Genomic DNA, 13,748 nt, shown 5'->3' on the forward strand with positions numbered 1-13,748 from the left:
CGGGGTCCTTGATCACGTTTTCGGTCGGTCTGGGGTAAAGGCAGTCACCGAAAAAGCAGGGAAAATAACAGAAAATCAAGTGACCAGCCAGGCAGGAGTCTCAAAGTCCAATGAGCTTGGGCTACTGGATCCCACGATGAGCTAAGCTCATCAGGACGGGGAGACCCTTTCCGGCCACGCCCGGAGTTTCTGAGACCCCCCCGCCGCGCACAGACCTGCATGTTGACGTCCGCCCCGTTGTTGACCAGCAGCTCCAGGCAGAGGGCGCCGTTGGTGGACACGGCCGCGAAGTGCAGCGGGGTGCAGCCGCGCTCGTTGGGCTGGTTGACGTTGGCGCCGTGGTTGACCAGCTCGTTGGCCACCGCCTCCTGGCCCATGTAGCAGGCCACGTGCAGGGCCGTGTTCCCAAACACGTTGGGCTCGTCAATCTGAGAGAGAGAGGGAGGGAGAGGCAGAGCGGGGAGATCAGAAGAGGAGGACAGAAGCAAGCAGAGAGAGGGAAGGCAAGAAAAGGGAGGCAAGAGAGTTATTCTTCGATGAACTAACCCATGCTGCTTTTATCCCATCTCACGCACCCCTCCCCAGTCGGTAAAAAGGTCATCGCGTGCTTTAATTCCACAACACGCGAAGACCTCTGACCGAGTTAAAGCCAGAAAGAGACGGACGCCTGCAAACAGACAGGTGCACCGACACGAAGAAAAGGCTGCGGATTAAGACGGGAGACCCCGGGGGAGCCCACCTCCGCGCCGAGCCGCAGCAGGTACTTGACCGCCTCGATCTGCCCGCTGGAGGCGGCCGCGTGAAGGGGGGTGTAGCCGCGCTTGTCCTTGCACATCGCGTCCGCGCCGCGGGACACCAGCAGCTTCACCACCTCCAAGTGCCCTGCAGGGACGGGGAAGGGAGGCGTCAGGGAAGAAGGGGGGCGAGGAAAGAGAGGGAAGAGCGAGGCAGGGAGGCGTCAGGGAAGAAGGGGGGCGAGGAAAGAGCGAGGCAGGGAGGCGTCAGGGAAGAAGGGGGGCGAGGAAAGAGAGGGAAGAGCGAGGCAGGGAGGCGTCAGGGAAGAAGGGGGGCGAGGAAAGAGCGAGGCAGGGAGGTGTCAGGGAAGAAGGGGGGCGAGGAAAGAGAGGGAAGAGCGAGGCAGGGAGGCGTCAGGGAAGAAGGGGGGCGAGGAAAGAGAGGGAAGAGCGAGGCAGGGAGGCGTCAGGGAAGAAGGGGGGCGAGGAAAGAGAGGGAAGAGCGAGGCAGGGAGACGTCAGGGAAGAAGGGGGGCGAGGAAAGAGAGGGAAGAGCGAGGCAGGGAGGCGTCGGTGAAGAAGGGGGACGAGGAAAGAGAGGGCTTAAAAACGTAACCAGCTGCTCCAGCCACAGCACACGCTGACTGCATGAGAGCTGACAAAAACAGAACCACAGCCGAGGAACGAGAGAGACGCGCTTAATTATGATCTAAACAACTGCATGTGACGTAACTCAAATAGCCCATTAGAAATCGGGGCCTCCTACATTTTACTTCATTTACATCATTCACAGTACTTTTGAACCTTCCTTTTCTAATGCAACGAGTACAGAACTACTACTACAGGCTGTGCTCTTTCATTGGCGCGTTCTATTAGCAGATATATGCCTAGAGATTCTCCGTTGGGCAAAAAATAATTTCTGGGAAACTTTTGACTGCAAGGGAACATGCACATGAGGGTAAACGAGTGCCAAGACCAAGCTGAAAGGAACCAAACCCGCTTCAGAAAGTCGGCCCTGCCCCCTCCACCCCAGACCCGATAGAAGGATTTGGAGGAGGTGCAGAGACTGCGACGCATTAAAATGGCCACCCCACCTCAGAGGGACAGCGTGCCGACACTTCCACAGGCACGGGTGCCTGTATGATCACAGAGGCCAAGACACCACATGCAGACCGTGCTTGCTTCCTTCCGTTTTGGCGTTGTTACACACCGATTCTCACATCACAGTATTCTGCGCACGTCTCCTACAGCATCACAAATCCCTCATCCCGCCGGGATGAGGTGCTGTCTTGGCTCGTGCACTCGCCAGTTGGCAGCCACAGAGCTTTGCAGTCGCCGTTTGCGGAAACGGAGGGCGTGACAGATGACTGAGAAGAACCGCAGAACACGGGCGGTACCAGAATTTCACACAGGCGGGGGGGGCCGAGAAGTCGGGGGCACCAGATCGCCTATTCACTGCAGGTTCCCCTGGAGTGCTCCCGGCCTGGCTCACCTAAGTAGGCTGCCCAGTGGATGGGCTGCCTCTCCTTCTTGTCGCTGGCGTTCAGGTTGGCCCCTTTGTTCAGCAGCAGGTTCACCATCTGGGAGCAGAGAGAAGAGTAACGGTCAGCCGTCGGCCGCCAGCAGGGGAGGGGAGCAGAGGGGCAGCGCTACAACAGACGCCGACAGTAAATCTCCTGGCAGCGCACTCTTCCTCGCCTGTCAGAGGACATCTGCCTCCTTCTGCTCTCTGGGCACCCCTGGAAAATTCCCCCCTTGGGAAATGTGCGCCACAAAGCGCGCTACAACACACTTTTAACCTATCCTTCTAAATTTGCTACGAACACCATTTTTTGTTAAAGGAGACCTTCCGTGTGATGGGGGTTTGTCTTTGGGCTGCGTTGTACTTGTTGTATATGAAAAGTACTCCAACCATAAGGGGAAACAAAAATGCTCCTGTTGTGTTAAGAAAATACAGGGCAGATCCAACTATGCGTGGTAAATTCTCTTCCAGCAGACTTCTCTCCCACAACCAGGCAGTACTCTTTTTTTTTCTTGGAAATGCCCTCATTTTACTATGGCAAAACCTGTCACACCATTGCGTCACACCGCAATGTGGTGTGGGCAAAGTTTTTTCACTGTGCTATCAACCGACAAGAATAGCTCCATCTTTTACCATAACGCTTCACAGTGCCATCAATGATCTCATGCGGCCCTCACACTTGATCATTTACTCTAAAACACAATACTTTCATCCTTCCAATGCCAACGCCTTGCATGTGTATTTGGAAATGATATTCAACTCTCTCAACCTTGCTGGGCCGTTTCCTTTTGAAAAAGCTCCACGCACCCCCTCGATTGCAAGGACAAAAGTCCGCTTGCTGCTTGCACTGCCCCGTTCATTCCGAACGAACCCCTTAAGAGCTAAAACCGGTCAGCTACAGCTCCTCTACTGGATCCAGATGGGGCTAAAGGAAAAACGTGGCTTCCTCCTGGTTTTGGGAGATCAGGCGGTTTATCCTGGGGGGGCCACAGAGCCAGCTGACCGAGACCAACGGGCACCCCCCTCCCCCCCTCCCCCCCTCCCCAGCTTCCCGATCCTCACCTCCACGTGCCCGCTGTGCGCGGCGTGGTGCAGCGCGGTCCTGCCCGTGCGGTCCGCCACGTTGACGCTGTTCAGCAGGGGGATCAGGGCCTCGGCACACTTGGTGGCGCGGTTGGCGGCGGCCACGTGCAAGGGCGTCTGCCAGAACTTGTCCCTGGCGTTGATCTCCGCCCCCTGCCGCAGGAGCAGGCTCACTGCCTTCTGCACGGAGAGGACAGACCGACAGCCGTCAGCAGAGAGGGTCATGACATGGCCCATCCCCATGCCCACGTCCGTCTTAATGGAACGCAAGCGACTTCCTTGACTCACATCACACGCAGGCCAACATTATGCCCGACAATCATTTTTTGAATTTAGTCTGCATGACTAAACGTTTCTGTAATTGGAATGACCAGTTACACAATTACTGCAGTGGAATGACAACTTCTTCATCCACATGGATCACCGAATCCAAAAGACATCCCAAGTCCTCTAAAAGGCAAACTTTCTGCCCCTTGGACTCCTCACCACACTAAGCTACCTGCAGCAGCTGCAGAGCCCCCGCATCAGAGGAAGAGGCAACGATGATGGGCTCACGACGGTACAGCTAGTTCATGAGCACCAGGGGGAGCGGTTCTGCGCACAACCCCTTGGCCACGCCTGCTCCTCGAACTCTGCCTACCGCCAGGTTATGACGGCCCAAATTGGAACGAGTGATTTTCTAGAGGCCCCAGCCAGGGCCTGTCGCAATGCGAGGAACCCCGCTTTCACTTTCAAGCTGCCAGCTGGTAAACCAGGAGCTGTTACAGGGGCGTGCGACCATCGCTGCATATCCGAAGTCTACTGGAGCCACTGTCCTTGGAACAGAAGCGACTTTCGCCAGGATGCATCTTGCGTTTCGGACAGAAACCAGCCTGGAAGACACATTCCTAAATCAAAGCCGAGAGCCGGCGGACTGCTACTTACTTCATTCCTCGAGGCAGCGGCGCGGTGCAGAGGGGTCAGCCACACATGGTCCTTAGCATTAACACTAGCACCTGTGCAAGGGGACACACACACAGACTCTTACTGGGGGGGACGTGTTCACAGCGCAGCCCTGGTGTTAGCAAGAACCGACAGGCGTCTTGCTGTGACTGAAATGCCTTGAGCGACTGTAGTTGGAATAAGAAAATGCATAGTTAAGGAAAATATTTTTCTACTCACTCAAATGCTTCTTGGATACCATTTTCAAGTAGCAAGGAATGAGATCCATCACTAAACGCATCAACACAGGTACAGTGTTATGAGGTGAGGGAAGAACTGGCTAAAACGGCTTGAGTTCATCAAGTGGTGGAGAGCTAGTGTTCAACTGGTTCCCAGTCCCTCCCTAGGGAAGTGTGAAAATGAAGCAGTGCGAGGAGGAGGAGGAGTTAGCCAATTCCAGGATGTGGGAGAGCCGGCCAATGAATGGAGAAGAGGCAGGCTTTCACCACCAGGCATCTGTTCCTCTCAAATCCTCCAAGAGTGTGGAGTAGTTCTGACCCTTATAAATGTTTACCTGGGACTGCCCAGCCCAAATGGAATTGGGTCAACTGTCCAGATCAGATCATAAACCACGCCCAGGCCCCCAGCTCCATGGCTGGACAGCCACAGAGAGCAAGGATTTGAAAGATCGAAAGTGCTGGGACTCCCAAGACTCGAGGTTTAATAATAAGAATTCCTTACACTTATATAGCGCTTTTCTGGACACTCCACTCAATGCGCTTTACAGTTAACGGGGACTCTCCTCCACCACCTGGATGATGCGACAGCAGTCAGAGTGAACAGTACTCTCCCCACACACCAGCTCTCAGTGGGGAGGAGAGCAGAGTGATGAAGCCAGTTCAGAGATGGGGATTATTAGGAGGCCGTGATTGGTAAGGGCCAATGGGAAAGTTGGCCAGGATGCTTTTCGAGAAACGTTTGAGAAGCGCCCTGGGATTTTTAATGACCACAGAGTCAGGACCTCAGTTTTACGTCTCATCCAAAGGACTGCGCCTTTTTACAGTATAGTGTCCCCGTCAATATACTGCGGCATTAAGACCCACATAGACCGCAGGACCACACACAGGCCCTTATTGGTCCCCCTAACACCTCTTCCAGCAGCAGAGGTTTTCCCAGGACGTCTCCCATCCAGGTACTGACCAGGCTTCCACCTGCTGAGCTTCAGTGGGCTGCTGGTTATGAGTTGCAGGGTGATATTCTTCATTAACCCTTCATTGGCCAGCAGCCACAATGTTATCCGGGCTTCGCTATAATTATTATTAGCAGTTTCAACACCGATGTGATCAAGACATTTAATTTATTAAATGTACTGCAAGGAAGATCTACACATTTTTCATACAATACTTTTATAAATAACCATAAATCAACAGTTTATGTCGATTTCTTTAGTTTATGTTGAAAACGAACGTACCCCCCTGAGCGTCTGTGTAAGCAGGGGTGGTAGGGTTCAGAATAACATATTGAACCTTTATATCAACATTTATGCAAAAAAAAAAAGATTCTTGGTTGATGGAACAAAACTCATGGCCCAGTATTTTAGATGCTTATTGAAATAACGGTGCTGCTCTGTCAAAACTGTTTCACAGCTGCTAAATCATACGGCTCCCTGCTTAGAGCCCCTCTCTCATAGCTACCGGCACTGACACAGGAACTGTGGTATCTGTGGCACGGAGGCCCATAAGGGCAGAAACAGGCATCGGATGCCTGCGATAACCGCCTGGTTTTCCTATTAACGTGAAGAAAGTAAATGCAAGTACTCTCTCAGCAGTCAGCTCACAACAGGCAGATTGTGAACACTGAAACCGTTGGCAGCCTGGGGCTTTGTCGGTGTTCTGGGTGAGGCATCTGCAGGATCACTAAGCAACCCATCCTGCTGACAAGGCTAGGCACAGGGTTTCCTAGCAAATGGGCACCTCATGTGGACAACGTGAGGAGCTGAGGCGGGGGGGGCCCTGCTGGGAGGAGAAGTGGGCTCTTACCTGAATTGATGAGGAGGTCCATAATCGGAACATCGCCTAAACAAGCAGCAGCATGCAGGGGGGTACGCCTCTCTTGGTCCTGCAGAAAGATGGGGGGAAACATTACGCACAACAGTGACCCATCTGCTCGTACGGTCAGCAGACTGGAGCTCAAGTGCCCATACATAAAACTGTACTAGCTTTGTACTACTTTACCAGCAGCCATATCACCCTGCAACTCACAACTGGCAACCCACTGAAGCTAAGCAGGTGTGAGCCTGGTCAGTACCTGGATGGGAGACCTCCTGGGAAAAACTAAGGTTGCTGCTGGAAGAGGTGTTAGTGGGGCCAGCAGGGGGCACTCACCCTGCGGTCCATGTGGGTCCTAATGCCCCAGTATAGTGACGGGGACACTATACTGTAAACAGGCGCCGTCCTTCGGATGAGACGTAAAACCGAGGTCCTGACTCTCTGTGGTCATTAAAAATCCCAGGGCGCTTCTCGAAAAGAGTAGGGGTGTAACCCCGGTGTCCTGGCCAAATTTCCCCCCTGGCCTTTACCCCATCATGGCCTCCTAATAATCCCCCTCTATGAATTGGCTACATTACTCTGCTCTCCTCCCCACTGATAGCTGATGTGTGGTGAGCGTTCTGGCGCACTATGGCTGCCGTCGCATCATCCAGGTGGATGCTGCACATTGGTGGTGGTGGAGGGGAGACCCCATTACCTGTAAAGCGCTTTGAGTGGAGTGTCCAGAAAAGCGCTATATAAGTGTAAGCAATTATTATTATTATTATTATTACTATTACAGGAACACAATAATTACAAATGAGAGGAGGCCATTCACCCCTTCTAAAGCATTTGGATGCTAATGGCTTATTGATCCAAGGATGTTATCCAGCCATTGCTTGAAGGACTGTGGGGACAATATGGCTGTTCCTACCAACTACTGGCAAAGTTTAATGGATGGAGGGCCACAAGAATGGAAAAGAGGTTAGTAGCAACCAGCCCATTTGGAAATCAGTAGTTAATTCATTAAAAGATCTCAACCAGCTGTTATTTGAAAGGAGCCAGGGTAACAGCTTAGACCACATGACTGGGTAGCTTGTTCCAGACTCCCACAACCCTTCTGCTGTCAAGCCTGCTACACTTTGTTTTCAACACAATTCAACGCCTTGCTTTTCCCCTTTGATCAGCAAATGACATGCAAAAGACTGCACCTCGCAGAGCCAACGGCTGTGCTACGGATCGATCCTCCATGACACAGCAGGATTACAACTGCACACGTGAACGCTGCTGCTTAGCGCGAGGAAAGGCTCTCTTGTTTGGATGTCAAGCCGTCAGAGCCGGGAGTTTTTAAGCCTGTTAACAAAACCCACAAAGGGATGACCTAGCCGGTCAGTAGGGCGTCCCCTTCCAAGAAGCACAGCGAGCGCAGACGCCACCCGAGTTGAGATAGCAGATTCCTCCACAGGTGCCGCCCAGACAGATGCTGGAAGCCCCTGCGAGGCCGACTGAAGGGTTCGAGGAAGAGGAGGCTCCATTCAAACAGCTTTCAGTCCAAAAGGAAACTGCCAGGAAGCAAGATGGCTCAAGGAAAGACCAGCTGTCCACACAGCTCTCTCACTCTCTTCCGAGACCAGAATGTTAAAAAAAACACCCAGAGATCTCACCTACAGAACTGGCGGACCCTGCGCTGCAGTATTCTGGGAAAGTATGCCAAAGGAAGTCTGAGAGAAATTAAACTTACAGCATTTCTACCATGTTGCGTTCTTCACCTTGAACCAATTTAGCGAGATTTAATCATCTGCTTGTCCTTATCGGTACAAACCTCTTCAATGATCCTACAGCTGGTAAACCTAGAAATAGCTTCACCGCAATGCAACAGGAACAATGCCTTGGTTGGATATTTAAAAGGACACATTTTTAAACAAAAGCACAAACCCTAAACGGATGCCCTCTGTGCAAGTGTCCCACAGAGCAGAACTCGTTGTTGCCGAGCCAGAAAGAAAGGTGACTCTGAACTCTGGCATTATGGGTCCAACAGCCTGGCAGACAGTCATACAGACAAGACAGGACCTGGGCTGGCCAAGTGTTTAAGTGGTGGTGGTCAGTACACCAGACACTGCTTTAACATGGATTAAAACTACAAACTAATGAAACTCTTAAATTAACATTAACAGTCATTACCAGAAAGAATGGCAAACCACGTAAATGTTTGGAGTTCTTAACTTATTTTATCCAAAAAAACACCAGTCTCAAATCAAGTGCATCAGTAGAGAGATTGCTGGTCATTGACCAGGAAATATCTTGGCTACAAGCGAGGATAACTTCAAAACGACGTGCTAGTGAATGACCAAGCTGGATACTGGAGAACCGCAGTCCAGCAGATCTGACGGGCTCACATTAAGGCACCAGCTTGTAAAGGCCTGGAACACAGGCACGCTCTGACCACTTAAGAAATAGCTCAAATACATCAGGAACAGCTCTCTGGGGTTCTCAAAAGCAACGAGGCAAGTGCACTTTAATTTCAAACGATAGCTAAACTACCAGACTGAACCTCCCTCAGCGATAAAAACAAAGATAGAACATCTTCGCAAACTACCTGCCTCACACAGGTGTGGTCTGACAGGGAAGCACATCAGCACAAGGGCAGAATGGAAAAACAACAGCAAACGCAAGAGCACTTCTCCCCACTAAGTAACCTTCCAACAAGGTGCTCTTTTTTTGTTTTATGAGTCAAGAAATCACTTCACCATTATGCAACTTCATCATCGGTCTCAGGAATTGAACCCCGGGCAACTCAAGCCCTGGAGCGCTGCCCCCGATTCAGGTTTTTGTGCCAGCTCGGGCCTTAATGACTTGACTGAATTACGTGGATGAGAAGTGAATCCTGCTACACTTCCCAGCTCTTAACCCCCAGGAACTCGGATTTCAGGGACTGGTGCTGCTGATCCCCGATTCAGCCCCTGTGTGAAGGGCCACGGTTCGACAGGCATGCCAGCCCTGTGGAGAGGAATGCTGCCGAAGGTGGAAATAATGAACGGCGACGAGCCCCTGCCGAAGGCATGCAAGCAAGATGTCGAGTAGAACGATTTTTGTGCTTCGCATTCCTCTTCGGGACCTATATCTTTCGGAAGATGTGCGAGGGATCAACTGCAGCTGAAGAAGCAGGCAAAACAGATGCGATAGTCTGGAACAAGCTGCCCAGCCATGCTACTCTGGCTTCCTCCAGGAAACAGCTTCCTCCAAGATACGACATCCTGGGATCAATTAACGTGCTGCCACACGGGCTCGGCAAGCGGAACGACCTCTCTTCTGCGACGTTCAAGGAGCGCACCGCCGTTACTAGGGAGGCGGGAACACAACACACGCTGCACTGGGCCTCATTAAAGCACACCACAATTCCCAGATCAGGCACCGCTGCCCTCCCGCTGGACTCCCCCCAGCCCCTTCGCCCCGCTCGGAGACGGCGCCCGGGCCTCGACAGGGCGGGGTCACATGCTCGTCTCAGAGCCGCCGCGGTACCCATGGGCAGATTTTATTTTCACACGGTACCGTCCCAGAAAGTTACAGGACGCTCGCTGGGGTGCTGGCCCTCCCTGCTGCCGCGGGTTTCCCCGCGAGTGGCCAGTCAAAACCCTACGGCTGAAAGCGGACGACAGGTTTGGGGCGACTCAGGGCCCCGAGTCAACAACGACAACAACAACAACGACAGGGCCCCACATCCAGCCGGCCGTCATTGAGAAGCCCATCTCGAAGACGCGCTGTGGAGTGGAGACGTCCAGAGAGCTCCACGCCCCCAGGAGTCCTGCAGACCAGGAGCCCACGGCCCGGACCTGCTGTGGAATGGCATCTGGCCTGCCCATGGAGCCCAGCGCGAGGACTCTAGCTGAACATCTAGGGGACAGCGACAATTTCAGCGCCGAAGCAGTCTCAGATGCGGCTCGGTTATCGAAAATGTTGGCTCAGACCTTGTGATCAGTTTTGATGGGGACATTCAGGACAACACAGCTGGTGAAGACGGGGAGCTCATGCTTTTTCCCCGCCCCCACTACAGTAAGCCGAACAGGATACACTCCGGATCGACTGTGGGGAATTGAGTGGGGCGAGCCCCTGACACAGCCACTTCCGGGACATCATCCCCACTCCTCAGCATACCAACTCCAGTCACTCCCAACTCCCACTGGGGCATCTGTGGGAAATCGGCACAGACAGATAGCACTGGACAGCAAACCGCAGCCGGAGCGGGGCTGGTTTAGATCTGACGGTAGGTCCTTCACCCACAGAATCAAGTACCGCGTGAGGAGTATCTGACCAGCCGAACAATAAGGTCACTGAAAACAATAATGCACAGTGACTTGGCATCCTTCTGTTCCGATACCGAATCCTTTTCTAAGGTGATTTTTTTTTATCAGCCCCACGGCCTCAGAAGTTTTGACTTGCTGCGCAAAGGAAATAAAACCACCACAGACTTTGGATCCCGGAACAACAGGCAAATTAGGGAGGCTCGGATTGTGCAGAGGACTTTTTAAAACCGCGCCGCACACAGTCCAGGCTCGTCGGACGGGTCGGGGCCGGGTTACCTTCGCCGAAAACAAAGGAATCAGAGGTTCTACTAAAATCCCATGTTGCTCCCCTCCATCACAGCAGAAGAAGAAGCTGACAGGGCACAATTTTCATTTCAAGACGCTAATAGCACCAGATACACTTCCAAGAAATGCCATAATGCTTTTAGTTTTGAATTAATTTCAGGACTACTTAGTCTGGGAAAGATTCATCAGCTAATTTAGTTTTAACCCTTTGTGGCCTTTTTGTTTTTGCTCAAAACATGAACTTGTATGAATGCCTGCTTCAGAAGAGTTATTTAGATAGATAAATCAAAGTTGCATTCATTACTGTACAACAATATGTACAGGTAGCAATTTGGAATAGCAGGACTTGGCAGTCTGCTGCAGAAGGCCAGATTCAGGGCTCACAAAGGGCAGGGACTCGATTTGTAGAACGCCGCACAAAAGAGACATCACAAAGTGATCTATCGAATGTGCACAGCAAGGCACACCAACCAAAGCCAGGCCCAATCGCCCACGAGCCATCACAAGAGAACCATTTGTTAATAATTATGGACTCCACCCGCGAAGAACGTGTCAAGAAAAAGACCGCAGTTCTCACCAGTGCATTGACATCTTCCTTCTTGTGCAACAACAATTGAACTTCTTCTGCATTCCGGTTAAATATAGCCTGGACCAGGGGGGGCTGCAAGACAAAACAAGACTCTTTCAGAGTTTAGAAATAACACACAAGCACTTAAACACCCTCTCATCCTCTCGGCAGACAGCATGGCTGGTCACTGTCCTAGGGAGAGCACAGCAGCTGGGGTACGAACAATAGCCACTGTTTCGGGCGAGGAACACCTGGACTCCTCACGTTCATACAATTCTATACATCCATCCGATGCCGTTTGATAAAGGCATTTCCTCGCACGCGCCGTTCTGCAATTTGGGTTTGTAGTTCAAGAACAGGAGAAAGGTTACACCGCCTGCTCGGCAGGAAGACATTGTAATGGATGCCACGATCTGACCCATCCATTTCTTGAAAGAAGCCAGTTTACCAGCTGCCACAACATGACTGGGTGGCTTGCTCCAGACTCCCGCCACCCTCTGCGTAAAGAGGGGTAGAGGGAAGCCGGCGTAACTTAAAAAAAAAACAAACACGGATCACGACTTGAGCACTATTCAGGACTGCGCGCACTGCGACTCGACTGGCTTCATCTTCTTTTCCCTCAAAGGGTTTTCCTGGAAAGGCAGATCTCATCTGCTTATTGGGGGGGGGGGGGAGTCAGGATGCTAACAATGGAAAGAGAAGGAGGCGTCTCCTACACCTTCGCCATAATACACAGAGCGAAAACATGGAAATACAGGGCTGTTGTCCTGTAAAGCAAAGCCCAGCAGAGAATGGAGGTTCCCCATCCGCCTTTGGCAGGGTGCAAATAAATAAATCGCAGGATTGTTAGGTCACAGGTTCACCGCACGATCTAGCAGAGATCACAGGATCCGAGCTAGAAGGACACAGAGTACCTCCCTCAGGTGCTCACACGCGGCTCACAGGCCTTCAGAGGAAGATCTGCTCCTTCATTCACTTTAAGGAAAAAGCCAACTGTCTTCATTACCCCCCCCATACTGGTTAAGAGGGCCAAATTGATCTTTGAAGGGTGAACAGAACGCAGGGTTTCGAAAGACGGAGCAGGGACCCAGAGCACAGCGAGACCTGCCCACATCTTCAACACTCGCATCCCTCAGGCCCTGCCTGGCTTCAGGAGCTCCGCAGTGAAGACCTTCCCGTCACCCCTTGAAAGCCCTACAGCCCTAACTGTCAAACGGCTTCTAGGCCAGGCAAAGCACTCCAGGGATGTCCACTGTGTGGACACAATCCCTAACACTGCCGTATTTTTGCACCACACAGATCATATCACAAGAGGTTCTAGCAATACTCTCTGGGCAGAGGTGTCGGGTCTGGCTCGAGATTTAATGTTCTGAACCACGGGGTTCGCACACGGGGCGCTGGAAGCATAACAGGCAAAGTTAAGACGACATATTTACACATTCGCCTTCTCTGCTTCCCAGTGCCTCGTCATTGCTCCAGGCAAAACCTGGAACGGCCTTAACAGCGACGTCATGGGAGCAGCAAAAACAACGACGCATATATACACACACGTCACACTCAGACCAGGGTCAAAATCCACACCATGGACAGTATAAAATGTGTGGCTCATTAGTTTCATGCCCACTGCACCACAAAACGTTTTAAAAGATCGGTAATATTGTATTTATAAAACGATTCATCTGCCAGGGCGCCTTGTTTCGGCTCACGGATGGGGCTTTGGGCGCTGACCGGAGACGCGCAGTGTTGAGCTCAACACCCCGGCCAGGCGCAGGCACCTTCAGGTGCTCGGACATCTTCAAACACACACTCCCGCGTTTCTTGGCAACCTCCCCGTCTCCCTTCCCAACGACGGCGGGGGGGGGGACAATTCACCCATTAATATTCTTTCGCTTTTATTTTAAGATAGGCAGGTGAGCCGCGACCCTACAGATTAATGGGTGGGCCGCCAGCCCTCAGTTTACCGCTTAGACCAATTGCAACGGAATCGCTTTTGCCAAATGTCTTTCCTCTAAATGTGCAAGCGTCTGGAAAAAGGTTGTGTCAAAATTACAAAAAAAAAAAGACCTGCGTTCAGCTAGCCTCGGCAGCATCACTAGCCAAAAACGTTCCGCCTCACCATGCAAACACACATAAAAACGACGTTGTCTAGGTACAGCGCTTTAGATTTCCGGACAATCGTAGAAAAAGATGCATTTTCATAGTTGCAGAATTTTTTTTTTTAAGCATGGAAAAGAGCTAAATATTTCCGGGAACCGAAAGCGGCGGAAAAACCCCCTTCTGTGTCTGACATTACAACCCGGAGACGGG

General features: G+C 51.9%; 1 protein-coding gene across 1 annotated transcript in view; it reads right to left on the minus strand.

Annotated features, from left to right (window-relative positions):
* ankrd52a (ankyrin repeat domain 52a) overlaps positions 1-13,748 on the minus strand; it is a 33,746-nt gene that overhangs the window by 19,471 nt on the left and 527 nt on the right. Inside the window, exons 2-8 of the mRNA XM_069179849.1 lie at positions 11,451-11,534; positions 6,300-6,378; positions 4,264-4,334; positions 3,319-3,519; positions 2,227-2,314; positions 740-882; positions 216-428 (exon numbers count right to left, since the gene is read on the minus strand). Coding sequence (XP_069035950.1) covers positions 216-428; positions 740-882; positions 2,227-2,314; positions 3,319-3,519; positions 4,264-4,334; positions 6,300-6,378; positions 11,451-11,534 — 879 coding nt within the window. The remainder of the gene's footprint in view (positions 1-215; positions 429-739; positions 883-2,226; positions 2,315-3,318; positions 3,520-4,263; positions 4,335-6,299; positions 6,379-11,450; positions 11,535-13,748) is intronic.

The sequence above is a fragment of the Lepisosteus oculatus genome, chromosome 1 (genome assembly GCF_040954835.1).
Source record: "Lepisosteus oculatus isolate fLepOcu1 chromosome 1, fLepOcu1.hap2, whole genome shotgun sequence".
Classification (NCBI taxonomy): domain Eukaryota; kingdom Metazoa; phylum Chordata; class Actinopteri; order Semionotiformes; family Lepisosteidae; genus Lepisosteus; species Lepisosteus oculatus.